At 34.2% G+C, this 18,297-nt stretch overlaps 1 protein-coding gene across 3 annotated transcripts in view; it reads left to right on the plus strand.

The window, feature by feature from the left end:
• LOC138716330 (ribonuclease ZC3H12A-like) overlaps window positions 1–18,297 on the plus strand; it is a 191,389-nt gene that overhangs the window by 159,085 nt on the left and 14,007 nt on the right. For all 3 annotated transcript variants that reach the window (XM_069849298.1, XM_069849297.1, XM_069849299.1), the window contains exon 2: window positions 13,968–14,181. In XM_069849298.1, the coding sequence (XP_069705399.1) occupies window positions 13,968–14,181 (214 nt within the window). The remainder of the gene's footprint in view (window positions 1–13,967; window positions 14,182–18,297) is intronic.

The raw sequence follows: 18,297 nt of genomic DNA on the forward strand, positions 1-18,297 counted from the left end.
ATATATATATATAATTTTAAATCGTTGTGAAAATTATCGCACGCATTTGAGTTTTTTCCTAGATCATATATACCCAGATTGCTCGGCCTTTTAGGCTTTGACGGTAACAACTTTTACTATGCTGCCATCTAGTTGTTACATAAGGAGTCACGTCATAACTGATATTTGAATTGCATTAGAGACTACTCCCATCTCGTGTTCGTTTACGGCGGACGGGTGGCGATCCTGGCGGTTATTCTCTTCAAAGTGCTACCGATTTTAACATAGGGATGATCATTCTGTAATGTTTGTAATCTGGAGTTTTATAAAGCTCAGTGTAGACTACTTTTTCTTATGAAATATTCGAACTGATGAAAATGTGGAAGCGCTTGAAAAGTTGTCGTTTATATATCAGAATTTTAAAATAATAATAATAATAATAATAATAATAACCAGAGACGTATTATAATTGTATACCATGGTATCCCACCGCAGTGGCTCTGAGTTAGTGTGCGTGGTCTGTGGTTTGATTCCCGGTGTAGGCAATGGAAGAAATTTATCTTCCGTTTATGGGATTGAATGGTTGTCCGTTATTGTGTGATTGTTCTATGATGTACCTGCGGTGGCTCTGTATTATGTTAATCGCACATCTAGGGAGGCCCGCGTTATGTAGATGTCTAGTGTGGATTAAGAGACAATATCCTCCCTTCCCTATATCGCAATGGTCTGTAAGACGGTATTACAGGGGAAGTAAAGCGCATAACTCTTTCTATCTTGCCTAATGACTAGTAGGTACTTCACAAACAAATTACAAAATTGCACCGTTAAAAGAACAATAGCAACACACTTACTCGTATAATTGTTTCAGGGGGGATTTTTCGTTTCCCGGTTAAGAATAAACACAGGAGAACGTGGAGGAAGGGAGAAATAAAATACGTAAGTGAGGAATTCCCCGGCTTTCCCCCTCTTTCAATTTGAACAATAGTAGTAGTCAATTATATGCATTGAAGGTTACCAATATTCTCTATAATTTAATAGACTATCTGAAATAGTTGCCGTACCTAAACTTCATTACTTTCAGGGAGTTCATATGGTGGGGATATTCGGGACTCTTAGGGTCAGTATTTAGCATCTTTCCTTATTGTGACTTCGTAATTTTATGAAGAAATTGGTCTTATAATGAATGACAATGTTAAAACCAATCAGTAATTATTAATTTCATTGTTTCTTTTGACTGACACATGCAAAAAGACAGAGTAGTTGTTCTTGTTCTCAAATACTCTTGATGGAATTTGTGAAGTTCACAACGTTCACAACTTTCATGATAATCTCATTCAACAGAGCAGCTGACTACGAGCAGGAAGGCAGCGAGTTCCTTACAAGAGATATGAGCATTTTCAGACGACTTGCGTGAATTGTTTCGAGAATAAACGCCGATGGAGCAATGCGAAACAGATTCTGACGATACCCAAAATCTAAGTTATATTCCATGGGTCTTAATTTTTGCTCAGATAAAATGATATTCAGAGAATGAAAAGTAGATAAGAATACATATTTTTGTTGTTTGACGCATTACTGTGCATTAGATTATGTTTTCAAAACCCTGAGGCCTACATACTCGTATATTTGAAATTGTATTTCTCATTCAAGATTAAACCCACATTTTCAAAATACGACCATCATAATATAGCTGGCATGCTACTGGAAGAATTCTTCTGATTGTGTGAACATTTTTTGTTGGAAGTTATTTGCATACGTATTAAATACCACATAATATACAAACAGAAAAAGTCGGGAAGCATCTGATGAGCGTAATTATCAGCTCAACTTTCATTCTGCAGAAGTGCTGGTGAGAATGAGCTTTCACATTTTCCATTGACTTTTTGCCTTGACGTTCTGCTAAACCGAACATTGCTACAGATGAAGTACTTGCGTTTATAACCCGTACTCAAATGTCTATCTATCTATCTATCTATCTATCTATCTATCTATCTATCTATCTATCTATCTATCTATCTATCTATCTATCTATCTATCTATCTATCTATCTATCTATCTATCTATCTATCTATCTATCTATCTATCTATCTATCTATCTATCTATCTATCTATCTATCTATCTATCTATCTATCTATCTATCTATCTATCTATCTATCTATCTATCTATCTATCTATCTATCTATCTATCTATCTATCTATCTATCTATCTATCTATCTATCTATCTATCTATCTATCTCTATATCTATATCTATATCTATATCTATATCTATATCTATCTATCTATCTATCTATCTATCTATCTATCTATCTATCTATCTATCTATCTATCTATCTATCTATCTATCTATCTATCTATCTATCTATCTATCTATCTATCTATCTATCTATCTATCTATCTATCTATCCATCTATCTATCTATCTATCTATCTATCCATCTATCTATCTATATCTATATCTATGTATGTATGTCTGTCTGTCTGTCTGTCTGTCGCATCTTATCTATCTTATTTGTCTGTCTCTGCCTGCCTGTCTGTTTGTCTCTCTGTCTGTCTAATCTAATCAATCCATCTATCTACAATATCTACATCAATCCATTGCCATCCATTTAACACTGGTAATTTATTTATTAGTTATTTGTGGGGGACCGGATACGATTGGCGCCAAGGAAAGTAAATTCTATATTTGCCTTCCAGAGTGACTGAATTTGTGTAGTCTTTTATTTGTCCTTTGTCTTAAACGGTGCCCCTAGGCAGTGACAACCGCAGCACTAGGTCATATGCATAGAATCGGAACGGACCGAAGGACATGAACCTTAAAGAGACTATTACCGTGGTATGCAATAAACAGTTTCGAATACTTGTAGATATTGTCTGCGTTTCCTTGAAATGAGTATTTATGAAATACTATTATCACGTAAAGTAGTATTAATCCAGATTTTTCTGTTTGTCATTTTTATAATTCTCCCTCTCCTTGTGACGTACTCATACTCAGCCATCGTCACCAATTCCAGGGACTTGCTGTGTAGAATATTTGATAGGGACCCCTAAACTTGGTCTCCTGGGTGATCTCTGTAGTCTACTGATGCAGTTTTGTTGTGATAAGTGTGATTGTGAATTATGGATAAATATGGTATGATGGCAGGGAAAACGAATGTTCCAAGGAAAACCTGCCCTCATAAATTTCACTTAAAATCTAATTAGTTTGGAAATCCAGCATTCTTGCCACTCTGCTAGGATTACCCTCTTTAGAAATCACCGCAGGAAAAATATTCATAAACATAAAGTTCGACATCCTGCAACATTTCAATTTAATTTTAGCGTTTTAATACGAGTGGTGCTCTAACATAACTTCAGAATATTCCGTATTACCAAATAGCAATGATCGAAAAATTGTTTCCATCTATTAGAACACCTTTTTCTCGGCACCTCTTCATATCTTGTAGTCATTTCTTTCGCGGCCTTCCGTTTTTCCAATTTTCCCATACAGCAAAATCTGAGGTATTATATTTTTCGCTGCAATGTTGTATATTTTGTGCAGCTTTTATCTAATTTCACTGGCCAAATTTTATGCACAATATGTTTTATTATTGTTGCTATAATTTATTAAAGCTACAATTCTACTGTTACTTATTATGCTAATGGTGGTCACTCAGTTCGCGAAAAAAAAATATATGTTGCTTTTTCCACATTAAACAGTGGCGTGTGGTGCAATTTTATGTAATATAAATGTGTGTAGTACAAAACTGGTAGCAGCCAACTCACCTAAATATATTTGAAGACCAAAGCAATTTTCCTCTGTTTAGCAGCAAAATCATCGATGGGCATAGAAGTTCTCATTACTCTGAATGGTTTCCAGTAATTTCTTCTCTGTAGAATATGAATAACGAATCCGCCTCGACCAGGACAGGCGCTCAGAGGAAGAATTTTGTGACACTTTAAGATTACAGAATTCATAGTTCTCACGATTAAAATATAATTTCTGAATAAATTTCTTCTATTTCGCTTTATGCTTTCCTTGCCTCACATGTACGGCTCGCCATTGACATTCAAAAGTATATAAAGAAAGGTGTTGGTAACACTGTCTTTTCTAGAATATGGTACAAAATATGCAACAGTGCTATTTTTATCTACAGATGTATCAATCCGTAATGCTACCTAGGGTAGTGACTGCCAAACTTGTGCAAGGTTTAAGATTAGAAAGCGGACCTTCTTTATTGTATTACCTAGTGTGACTGATATATGTTGTGTTAACTGATAGCTACGTTAACAACGTTAATATTGAAGTATAAATCTATGGATGCTTTAAAGTAACTCCATTGTCGTCGTCATCATCGTCGTCATCTGAAGTGTGACGGTAGGGGTGCTTGAAATAACTACATAGTCTTCGTCTATAAACTTTATTTATACTTTAAAATAATCCCATTGCTGTCATCATCATTATCTGAAGTGTGACTGTAGGAATACTTCAAATACTTCCATTGTTATTATCATCTGAAGGGTCACTAGGGATGCTTGAAGTAACTCCATTGTCATTTTCTGAAGTGTGACAATAGAAATGCTTGAAATAACTGCATTGCCGTCATTATCTGAAATGTAACTGTATGATGCTTGAAATAATTCCATTGTCACCATCAACTGAAGGGTCACTGGGATTGCTTGAAGTAACTCCATTGCCGTTATCAACAGTAATCTCACTAGAGGTTTTGATTTATCTAGAGAAAATCAAAACTCGAGTGGGATTCAATTGACCATTACACGATTAGAAGAAAGTATATAAAGACTAGAAGAAATAAAATACTCTAATGCAATAAAATATTGACTTACTGAAATTGTATTTCACTAATGTTAGCTTCACCAAAAACGTTTGAACGGAGCCGCCATTTTCAGTCGACTATGCGGGAAACAAATTACGATCGCAAAGCATGTTTTATAGTACCATAAAGAATTTGCAGTTTGAAATGTTGGCAAACAAAGAAACAAATGCTAGGGTAGTGATAAGAACAAACAAATGCTAGGGAAGCGATAAAATTAAACAAATGCTAGAGAAGCGATAAAATTGTGCGATAAGCAGCCATGATTGGTTGAAAGACGTCCTTTCGTACCGTTTTATTGATCAAAAGTAGTATGACGTAGTAAAAGTGTAATAGTCATCATAATCGTCGTCTCTGTTCTAATGAATTCTGAACTAACTCTATAATATCCACAAACGATAAAAATTTTGAAACGCATGTTTTTCATGACACTGAGATAGTACAACATAAGACAATGCGAGAAGAATATTCAATATGTCTGAGGAGAAATAACAAGTTATTTTATTCTTACCAATAAAATTATAGTCTCCTTAATAGAGTGGTAAGTTCACAAAATGTTGATAAATTTGATTTGAAATCCGTCAAATAGGAACCCTCGATTTTCGCTTAAAGAATACTTTTTTTTTTTATAATGGTTATATATAATTTATTTTTAATCTGCATATATTGAAGTACATACGGTAATATGAAATGCATTTTATGGTTAAAATTTTCAAAATAATGTATTACTTCTGCACTCTTACCATTGCTGTCGAAGCAGACGAAAAAATTAAAGCAGGAGGGGTGGCAAAGTGTGAGGACTGAACATCAGTACGCAACGCGCGATAGTCTCTGCTGTGATGAGCTGCACAATCACACATCCGGTTCGGGCCACCCTTGACCCCTTGCCCCTACTGCTGTTGCGGCCTGCCTGCCGAAGACGCTTGCGCACGAGAGGTGAAGGAGGGTCGCTTAGGGAAGTTTCGCGTTTGTAGTTGCAAACTTTACTGCGAAGTGATTTGTTCTCCGAAATAAGAGGTTAAAATTCATAACTTCGCTATCATTCTGAACACTCACATTAATGTTCGTATGATTAACATTAAATGTTAGGAGAAAACTTAGATACTAAGCTGTGTCGCAGGGAACTATAAAATGAATTCATATTTAGATAGGCCTATAAACTTGCAATAAAATATATGGTTTTGTAAGAAAAGATTTCAGTAAATCTGTGTCTAATGATCTTCAAATAAGATTTCACAATCCTTTCAAAAACAAGCGCTATATATGGTAGTGAGACGTGAATTTTACGTAAACAAGATGAAAAACGTTTATAGTCAGCATAAATGAGATTCATTATCTGTAGCAAATGTCAGATTGTTGGACAAAATAAAAAAGCACTGATACACAGAGCGATGGAAGTAAGAAATATTGTAAAAGACACCAAAGAATATCAAAACAGTTGATAAAAACACCTAAGAATGTTCTGGGAAGTATGCCTAGACAAGCATATTGCTTTTATTACTCTGTTGATATATGGGACATAGGCCGTTCAAGGAACGCCTCGGAGGAGATGGGAAGCCCCGGAACGGAACTGCAGTGATCCATCCTTAATTCGGAAGAACTACGTATGTATTATAACACCCGCTTCTAGCTACAAATCTCGCGGACCCAAGTCCAATTCCAAAGGGGAACGGGTAAGCCTTTTATCTTGTTTTTGCCTTGTGTTCCATATTGGGTATAGCCCTAGATCATACCCCAGATAGGTCGGCCTTACAGGCTTTGACGTTAACAACTTTTGTCAGGTTTACTACGCTGCCATCTAGTTGTTACATAAGGAGTCACGTCATAATTCCCATTTGAATTGCATTAGCGACTGTACTGCCATCTCGTGTTCGTTTACGGCGGACGGGTGGCGGTCCTGGCGGTTGTTCTCTTCAAAGTGCAAACGATTTTAACATAGTGATGACCTATCTGTTACATATATGATCTAGAGTATAGCTCGCGCAAGGAACGATTACCGAAAAGCAGTGGTGGCATTACTGTCTGTTTTGACGTGTGTATGTAGGCACGACGAGAGGGCGAGAGGTACGGGCCGATGGAAGTACTGTCTCTTCCAAGAAGATGGACAAATGAGGACATCGCCATGAAAATAAAGAACGCAGCAAGAGAAAAATTCGAAGCTAATCATGTTTACGAATTAAATAATGACACCGTGCGATACAAGACACGTTTCACATGCAATGAAACAAACTAAAGTCGTAATGTAACTATCACAACGCAAGACTGATTCTATCAATGTCATTTCTCTTCCGACTGTACTCTTGAATATCATTCAAGCTATCGCGTGACCTTTCCTGTCGCCCTCTCTTCCTTATCGCATTGTTTTATTCGCATTCCTTCCGTCGGTATTCCCTGCTTGCGAGACCTATATATGGCTATTGTTACCTTTTTGTGGATGTTAATGTTCAGTCTACCTCATTATCTCCTGACCTAGTTACCTCATAAATGGTACCTTGTTGATATCGCTTGTGAGGTTCAGACCTGTCTTCGGACAGTTGACTAAACAGCAGCATGTTCATATTCTTCACATGAATGGGAACGGAATATACCAGTTATTATTATTATTATTATTATTATTATTATTATTATTATTATTATTATTATTAGTCTATGATTATTTTGGGCGTTCGTAAGTCTTCGCCGTTGCCACACATCTAAAGTCTGTCCAATGAAAGAATAAAGTAATATAAACAAATGAACGTGGTCTTGAGAATTCTGAGTTGGTAGTGACACTTGTTTGTTGTGTGAATAGATCTATTGATGTTCTGTGGTTTACATCACTTTAGTCTTTCTCTGGATAGAGTATACCTTTCTTGTATTCCAGCAATTTGTGCTACTTATCGGACAGATGACTGGTCTACCACATAATATTATTTATTATGGTCATCTTTAATCTTCATAGTTTATGTTATATACATTAATGGCGGACACATGCGTCTTTCACTCAAGCGTCCCTATCTAGTGGGCGACGCACCGAAACTAGTAGTTCTTTCAGCCACCATGAAGGCGTTGCCATTGATGCACCATTGGAGGCGAACTATGTAACGTCGTATGATGGTTGGTGAAGCAATGGTGAAATGCCGACAGGGAAACGGGAGTACCCCGTTAAACTTACCACTTAATATCGTCTTTGACTAACACAAATTCCAGTTGGACCCGCTAGGATTCGAACATGGTTTACCAGAGTAGAAATCCGACGCTACAGCCGTTCGGCTAATCGCCATTTGTTCTCAGAATTTCCCTGAGATATTTTTTTTTGGCAAGTAATAATTTCTAGTTTCCAAAATAATATCTGTAGCATACGATTTAGAGTCGCGAAACGAAGCGCTAACCCCGATTGCGAATACTTTTCATACAAATTCGTTTTGATCGAATTATCTAGGCCTGAAAATTCTGTATAAACTTTCAGGAATACGTAGGTTTGATGTCAGTTTCTTCGTGTGTCTGTTCAGAGAACACACAAATCAGTAGCGGCTTGTGGAGTTCAAGATAGAAGGGGCTCAGTCATAAACGAATCAAAATATAATATAAAAGCATCGAAATTTGAGAACGGCAAATCACATCTAGGGAAAACAACTGCTTACCTTGATTATTTGAACTTATATTAATATTCTTTCTCGAGTAGACTCACTCGCTCTCAAAGAACTCATAACACTTTGAATTGATTCTTTTTGTATGCGTCGAATTAATTAATTCACAAACTCGCCTCTAAACGAAACTATAACATTGACATTACATGATCGTCGGGAGAATTCACACACTCGTGTTCAAATAAACAATACTTACGTACGTACTTACTTTCTTACTTACTTACTTACTTACTTACTTACTTACTTACTTACTTACTTACTTACTTACTTACTGGCTTTTAAGGAACCCGTAGGTTCATTAAAGCCCTCACATAAGCCCGCCATTGGTCCCTATCCTGTGCAAGATTAATTCATTCCCTATCATCATATCCCATCTCCCTCAAATCCATTTTAATATTATCCTCTCTTCTACGTCTCGGCCTTCCCAAAGGTCTTTTTCTCTCCGGCCTCCCAACTGGATTCGCCCATACGTGCTACATGCCCTGCCCATCTCAAACGTCTGGTTTTAATGTTCCTAATTATGTCAGGTGAAGAATACAATGCGTGCAGTTCTGCATTTTGTAACTTTCTCCATTCTCCTGTAACTTAATTCCTCTTAGTCCCAAATATTTTCCTAAGCAACTTATTCTCAAACACCCTTAATCTTTGTTCCTCTGTCAAAGTGAGAGTCAAAGTTTCAAAACCATACAGAAAAGCCGGTAATATAGGCCTAACTGTTTTATAAATTCTTACTTTCAGATTTTTTGACAGCACCAAATCTATACTAATAATAAATCTGTAGCCGAAATTTTTCTGGTAATTTTCGATTTTCCAAAAATATTTGGTCCTAACATATATAATTAACCCCCCTGAAACCGAAAATCGCTTTTTTGAAATTTTTGTTTGTATGTCTGTCTGTCTGTCTGTCTTTCTGTCTGTCTGTCTGTCTGTCTGTATGTTTGTTACCTTTTCACGCGATAATGGCTGAACCGATTTCGATGAAAATTGGAATATAAATTAAGTTCGTTGTAACTTAGATTATAGGCTATATGGCATTCAAAATACGTTATTTAAAAGAGGGGTTATAAGGGGGGCTGAATTAAATAAATCGAAATATCTCGCTTATTATTTATTTTTGTGAAAAATGTTACATAACAAACGTTTCTTTAAAAATGATTTCTGATAAGTTTTGTTCTCTGAAAAATTTTGATAGGACTGATATTTAATGAGATAAATGAGTTTTAAAATTAAAATAACTGCCATCTAAGGCGGTGTATTGAAATAAAAAACAAATGACTTCGTCTATAAGGGGCCTTGGACACAACAATCGAAAGCTATGAAACATAGCCTACAGACAATGTTTCTGTGTTTGTGTGAAGTAATATCAGAAGCTAAATTAACCGATTTGTATAATTAATTATTATTTCATCATTGGAAAATGTAGTTTCTCTGGATGGACATAATGCTATAATGTTATTACAGTAACTTGTGAGTGAATTGAGGACAGGTAAGATTAAAATAGCTTCTTATATTCATTTCCTGTATTTCTTATAATAATGTTTGTGAACATATTCATTTTTATCTCAGAGAATTAACGAACAACGAGAGTGTATTGATTTAGTATGCAGTAATAGTACGTTAGCTTAGCAATCCATTATTTTATAATTCAAATTTTAACTATGCTCAATTGAATCGTGTTAAAATACATAAAATACATATGCAATAAATACAATGCAAAAAAATTGGGTAATGAGCCAAGCAGATTATGTTGCGCTGTTGTAAAAGTTGTTCTTCCTGAGATTCAAGAGCTCCCACAACAAATTAAAAACTTTCTAATTCGAGTACATCCGTTATCAACACACTTTTTCATAATATAATATAATATAATATAAACATAATAATAAATCTGTAGCCAAAATTTTTCTGTTAATTTTCGCTTTTCCAAAAATAATTGGTAATAACAATTATTAAGAAACATGTTAAAGGAATTGTCATTGCACCAAATGAGTGGTCTCTGGATCAAAATGATCGCTTTTTAATATTTTAAATACAATTTAAATTAAGTAACATATTAAACGATTTATCCTTCTATCAAACACGAATGTTCCCTGGATTAAATGTCCTATTTTAATTATGTAATTACTTTATATTTATTTCTAACGGGTGCAGCGGAGCGCACGGGTACGGCTAGTAAACAATAAGGTATTAAATTAACATTCCATTTCCGTCTTAAGTGGACCCGTCGAAATTCCGCCCAGGCGTACGCGTAGAACTTTAGCGTTGGTGGTGGTTTCTATGGTGATATCATGTTCAGTAGCTGAGCGGAAGAGCTCGGTAAATTCGTACTAGTATTATGTGTTGCCTAACGCATAGGCGCCGATATTGATAAGTGTAGATGTTTTAATTACTCACAACTTACATAATTAAATGAAACTCATCGAAAACGAAAACAAAATAAAGGTTTTAAATTATTTCAATAGGGAAGCTGGCGCCTCAGAGGCCCGCTGGCAGTCATCACTGTTCACTTTCTCGTTGTTGAAATAGGGAAAGCATCGTAGTATTGTAAAAGATGATTTCAAGATGTTGTTGGACTTATATTTATTCAACATTCCAATACCGAAAGTAGTCTTTCATCCATGTGCTTTTCTTCCCTTTCTCCGTATGTTTTATCTCGTAAAGTTTATATGACAAGTAGGGTATTAAGTGCAAACAACAACACTATTTCGCACAAAATCGATTCTTACTGATTTGCTTTTTCATTATCAATACATAATTTCGATAGAACTGCGAGGAAATCGATTTTATTACCTATTACGCGAAATGAGGATTACACGTGCATTTTTATATTGATCCACTGTATTTAGAGTGTTAACGGTGCTATTAATTCCAGAGTTTACTTAAAATATGATTGGTGAATAAGATGTTGTTTGTAACGTCTTAAAAGGTGCCGTCTCGGTATTTACTTAGAAAGACTTCAGAAAGCTACTAGAAGTCGTAGAATAAATGACCTCGAAAATGAAGCCCCGGAGTTCGCGAATAATAATTTAATATTCTATTCCGTAATTTATTATATATTTCACAGAAATTAGAACTGTTTTTTTCTCACAATTCAGTTTTATGTCGCGGCACGTGACACGAAGGTCAGGCTATACACAATGCCATATGCAGAAAAGTTTCCTAACAATCATCATGGACTACTTGTGAATAAAACTGGGAGGAAAGAGAGCATTCAATGTCTGATTCTTGAACTATGCTTCGATAATGATAGCTGTTCGAAAGATAGCTTTTGTTGAAGATGTGCATAGGTAGGTCAGAGTAGAGAGGGAGGAGGGGCCGAAAGAGTGAACAATAATTTGACATTTTGTAGCAGTAAACATTGTAGATAAATACATCACTTTGTGACTGTGGCTCGTAGAGAATAATAATATTAAAACATATACCAATATTGAATAATTTCAAGGGAAAAATTGTTCCGGATTCGTGCGCTAAGCGAAGAGTCCCGGGATCGATACCCGGCTCCGGACCAATTTTTCCCTTGAAATTATTCAAGTCTGCTTCACAGGGAGCTTTACCTCGAAGCCAGATTTGCATATATCGATATATTTTTTTTCTATTTGTTACGCGTTTTGCTTTCGAGACTTTGGTATATTATCACTACGTATTTTTTAAATGGATATCACATTTGTATTTTAGTAATGTTGTTAATCTTTTGGTATTGTGTTTTTGTTTTTGAAAGGGTGTTAAATAAGGGCGCAAATAGCCATAGTAGCTTTCGCGCCCTTTTTAAACCCTATTAACTAAATTTCCAACACAGCTTCATTTCTTATTCTGTCTGTCCATTTCACACACTCCATCCTTCTCCACATTTCAAATGCTTCTAGTCGCTTCTCTTCACTTCGTCTTAATGTCTATGTTCATCATCTCTTAAAATCCCACCATCCTCATCTGAGTTTGAACAGATGAATATAGACACCAGCGGGCTTAGCTCAGTCGGTTGAGGCTCTTGCCAGCCATCCGGAGTAGCACTCGGCGTGGGTTCGATTCCCGATTGGACTGATTAATTGATTTGTTATTTTCCAAGGTTTCCCCAACCGTAAGGCGAATATTAAGTAATCCATGGCGAATCGTCGGCCTCATATCGCTATCATCAATCCCATCGACGCTAAATAAACTAGTATAGTTTATATAGCGTCCTTAAATAAACAAGTAAAAAACACATGTACCTACATCAGACAGTAACTAAAGGACCAGCGACATTTGTAACTAATGTGTTGTTTTGATATCAGATTAAATATTGTGCATGGAAGAATACTAATCGTGATGTAGAGCCCACTGATGCTTCATGTACATCCTTCGGTTGTATTAGAACTATTCCCATTAAATGAGTCAGAGATTCAAAAATCGCGGAACAATTATGCAAAAAAGGACTACTGATCAAGTAAAGTGAAGCACAGTGACATATTATTGAAACATTGTTTATTATATTAATATACTGCTACTGCTACTACTAAACAGTTGGACAATGTAATTGTACGAAATGTATCTAGTGGAGAAAGGAACCAAAAAAGTATTTGACAATAAAACAAATCCTAAAATTATTGATACGAATGTATAATGATGAACAATATTAATTAGAAGACTTGAAGATTACTTCTGTGCTTCCATGTAAATGAAATTAGAGTCTCATAGGAAGTACACATAATTTCCTGAACTGGTTAAACTTTTGCCAAAAATAGTTTCTGAATATAGGTCTACTGTTCAAAAGTACAAAGATAGATACATACATACATACATACATACATACATACATACATACACAGGGTGATTCACGAGGATTTGCCATCACTCACGGAGCTTATTTCCGAAGACATTCTGAACAAAAAATGTCGTATAAATATGGATCCCATTTTCAATATTTTCAGAGTTACACTAATTTGAAGCTGTTAAAAAATACCATTGTTCTTTAGTTTTAAGGTTAAAAGAACATTACAGATAAAGAATGAACTATTCAGGAGTATAATTTCTTTAATTAGCTAGTATTCTGAAGCTGAAAGTGTGTTGTGAATTCCATAGCTGCTTCGTACAGATTTTTTTTTTTTTTTCGATTTTTAACTACAAAATTACATTTTTCTTACGCATTTGTCACAACAATTGTTACAAATCACGGCACTCTTGTAAATTCTTCAAGACTGAACATTAGGATGCATAATTAAACTGTAAAGAATCAAGTTCCTAAAGTCGTATGATTTGTAACATTTTTTGTGATAAGTGCGTAAGAATAATGTAATTTTTAGTTAAAAATTGAAAAACAAAATCCGTACAAAGCAATTAACACATTTTTAGCTTCAGAACATACAGTATATTGTAAAGGGTAAATTATATTTATTAGTTCGCAATGCGTCTCTAAGTGTCATTGAGTGCATGAATGTGAGAAAGGGCGTTAACAAGTAAATTTCTTCTCAAATACTTTTTCCTATCAAAACATATAAATATTAGCGTACAAGAAAATAATTTAACCCCTGTAATAGGTAATTTGTAATAACTTTTCATAATTTGTTTAATTGCAGAGCTATGTGGACACACTGTGCAACACCGAACGAGAGGACAGAGCATCTTGTGGGGGTGAAGACTCAAGTTACGACTCAGATTATGAGGCTGATGACTTGGCATCACACCATGACGTGAGTCGCACAGCATCGGATACTCTTGGAGCAGAGTTTGCAGAATATGTTTCTGGCCCTCAACAAACACCGTCCCAGCCGCCCCAACAAGGTTCTGCAGGTATGAAAAGTAATATACTACAGAACAATTCAAGGCATTATTACAAAAACAGCCCTTGTCAAAATTGAAATTTTTTCAGGAGAATAATAAAAAATAAAAAGAACAATACATGTCAGCTGTTTCCACACAACTGGTGTTTATTCTTGTAGCTATTGCACCTGACATGGGTTGTTTTTGAAGTCTATAAACATTTCAAATAGTAATAAAAATGACACTGTTTTTGTAATAATGTCTTCATTTGTTGTTTGTAAAGCAACAACTACGAATTGTTATATTCTGTTGAAATGTCACGAATTTCACGTGTTATGACATTCCTTAATTCATTAAATGTATTATGTTTCATATGTGTATTCACCGTCAAATTATTGTTATTGTACAAAATTGTGTATTTTATTCGTACTTCATATCGTGGCTGCGCCTCTAAATGCACTGTATTTTAATAAAGATTTTGCAGAAGGAAGAAAAAAGCATTGTCACTTTTAATTCCCTTGATTTCCAAAACTACTTTCTGTATAATTTCAATCATTACAAGAAAAATTTAAGTGTTCTTCTGGACTAGCAAACTTTGATTCTTGTAATATCAATAATTCTTCTCACTAGGTTATCTCATATGGTCAGAAGAATAACTGAACTAAATAATTTATGGACAAAAATGTCCATTGAATGGAATAATGCCTTTTTGTGCTCAATTTACAAGAAAAGAGAAAATGCTGAATGTAGTAATTATAGATATATCTAACTTCTTACTATAATATACAAAATATTAGTAATAGTAATAAATAAACCTGACATCTTATGACGAAGTTACAGGAGATTGTCACAATGAACAAATAGAGCAACTACAGACAACATATTAGAAAGGTACAATTTTTTTTTAATGCTGTAAGTTTAATATTGAATTACAAATTTTATTTATAGACTCAAACCAGTATTTTAATGGAGTAAATAAACAGAAAATGCAAATGCTTTACAGACTGCAAAGTTAGAAATATCGAACACATTTATAAATAATATAAAACTCAATGTCTGATCCTTTTGACATATCTTAAGTTACATGACAGGGTGATCCCAAATTTTAAACATTGTTCAACTTTGTTCTTGATTCAGCATTGAAAAAAAAAAAAAACTAAAGAGGTGATAGAACCTGTAAGTTAAAACAAATCATGGCGTCTGTTGACAATATAATCGTAATAAAGGAAACTATGTTATTTACTTACAAATGGCTTTTAAGGAACTCAGAAGTTCATTGCTGCCCTCGCATAAGCCCACCATCGGTCCCTATCCTGAGCAAGATTAATGCAGTCCCTAGCATGGAAGCTAAATTTATGTACTTAAAAAACATGCACAAGTAATAATAACATTAAAATTGACTAAGGATAAGAAAAGGAAATAGAGTATGTTGCACAAATTAAAAAATATTAAAAGCAAAACTCCTAAATAAAAAGTGAAGATATATTTTATTCTTTTGAGACAACCCATAAAACTCTGAAGAGTATTGCAGAAAAATACAAAGAAAACAGCATTTTTAAAGACAGCAGAAATTTCGAACAATGTGGACCTGTACAAATAAGATGTGGTTGATATGTGTTATGATGTAAAACTTATTTGGATAATCAATTGGAAGAGCAGATGTTGAAAGACATATTAAGGGATTTGTATGTGTACACATGGAAAAAAATCATTAAAAATTTGATAATATTTAATCTCTAAATGCATAAAAGTTGTAGCCATAAATTGATAAAATTTTGTATCCTTATAATAGATAATTTTGGAATATTTTAAAGAATAGCCTATAGCTTTTTCTTCATTCACTATTACATACTATATGAAAGTTTTTTCTTAAATTTGCATACATATCGAAAACAGTTTATGCTAAAAAGCTTACATTTTTTCCTAGACTTTCAGAACTCAGATACGTTAAAAGTGGACTATTGTAATGATACTAATACAACAATTTCAAGTATCTTTACATAAATTATTCAATTTAATTAGAGTTATTTTTGGTAATGAAAAAAAAAAATCCACATAAGCCATCATAGAAACATTATTACAATAGTTTGCTTTAAAGATTATCGCATGAAGAACTACCAGTAAAAATATCAAGCTTCTTACATTTAATTTATTTTTGAGATGCGTGCATTCATACATGCAAATACAATTTATTTTTTCACATAGTATGCAGTAGTGACTGAAGAAAATGTATGCACCTAAAAACTATAGTCTTTGTAACCTTATGACAATTTTAAATGGCGGCGATGTGACGTGAAGAGCAGTGTAGCCAACGTCGCAACTATGAAGATGATGAAGTAGCACTTGATGATTTGAACCTCTGTAACATATCTCTAATGTCTGCTTGTTTATATATACTATCTATTATTTGAATGAAACTTTTACAAGCTACAGTGTAACAGAGAATTTCACGCTTTCCTATTTAGACTCCTCCAACACCCCTTCGAAACGAGCAAGTTGAAGTGGTAAATTTAAAGTTATCGTCTCTGCGCATTGTTTGCAAAGCCCAAGTGACAGCTTACCGATGCTACCCGATCTACTCCAGAGACATAACGGGGTTTTCTGTCTATGTTTTCACGCATGAACACAGTGAAGAATAAATACAATATGCGGCATGTGCAATCCACGAAAACCACTCACATCTTCATCTGACTCTTCCCTTTCGCATGAATGAATTTTTTTTTTTTTTTTTGGTTTTCCCAAAAGTGCCGTTGTTTTGGTATTGCCGGTTGTTTGGGTGCCAGATACGAGGGATTTTACTGTACCTTGCTTTTCATATATCCTGTGACTTAGTGGGTGACAGGATCCAGTAACATGTTCCAATGTTGTTTCAGATGCATTGTGACAATTTCTTCATATGCCTATAATCAAAGATATCTTCTTGTAAAATACACTTTTCTTTGTATTTAATTTGTTACATAATCCTGTATATGTTTCATTAAGCAACCATTTTATGAAATAAATTGCATAAAATATTTTGTTACAGTATTTTATGGAGTTAGAACATATTAAGAAATATTAAAATAATGATATATAGAGCAGTTTTATTGTTAGCTATCCTAATGTACCTGTGAGCGATGGACACTTAATGACATACAGAGAAAACATTTGAAGACAGTCGAGATGTATTTAGTGCTTTGTCTTTCATTTAATATATTCCAAGAACCCCTCATTAAGTGATTAATGGAGCTATTATTATTATTATTATTATTATTATTATTATTATTATTATTATTATTATAATTATTGCTCAACATTTCAAGTGTTGCCGCCACTGTGGTCTAGAGACTAGAGCAGTGGACTAATAATCCTGTGTATCCAGGTTCGATCCCCAGCATACTCCCGATTTATAACTTGTGCCAGGAAAGCCCGTAATCTAGGCAACATGGGTTTTTCCGGTTCCCCTGTGGCATCCCAACAAATCACCATCATCATCTCATGTCATCACAGTTATAGAATAGATCATCCTCCTATGACACATTCTGGGCAACAACTCTGTCAGTAAAGTGGTCTGCCCAACTTCATATGGGTAAATGGCAAAGAGTCGAGTACTCCGCCATTAGTTTAAAAAACACATTCCAAGTGAAGCAATTTTCGGTTACTTAGTACCCTTTTTAAATGACTGCTATAGAAATTGAATACAGAATTTAATTGTTTGTAGTTCAGGAAACTAAAATATTTTGGATAAAATAATTCTTAATTTTAAAAATGATTTTAATACCATATATTGTGTTGTTTATCCATCCTTCTATTGTATAGTATTTAGGAATAATGAGAAATAGTATGGAAATTATTTTTAAACATTCCTCTTCAAAACGGAGATACTTGATGAATTTTATTGAAGGTGAGAGATAAGAAAGAATCTGTGAATTATTATTATTATTATTATTATTATTATTATTATTATTATTATTATTATTATTATTTTCCTGTACCAATACATTTTCTTTTTGTTACATTACATTGTTCTATAAGGTATCGACGTAATACCATTATAGAATAGACTTCTCTGCTGTATAATTTTAATAAATCTATTTTCATTGTCTTGTAATAATAATACTCGTGTAATATATTACTATAAATAAAATAATTTGTTTGTTAAACTGC

This window comes from Periplaneta americana, chromosome 16 (assembly GCF_040183065.1).
Source record: "Periplaneta americana isolate PAMFEO1 chromosome 16, P.americana_PAMFEO1_priV1, whole genome shotgun sequence".
NCBI lineage: Eukaryota > Metazoa > Arthropoda > Insecta > Blattodea > Blattidae > Periplaneta > Periplaneta americana.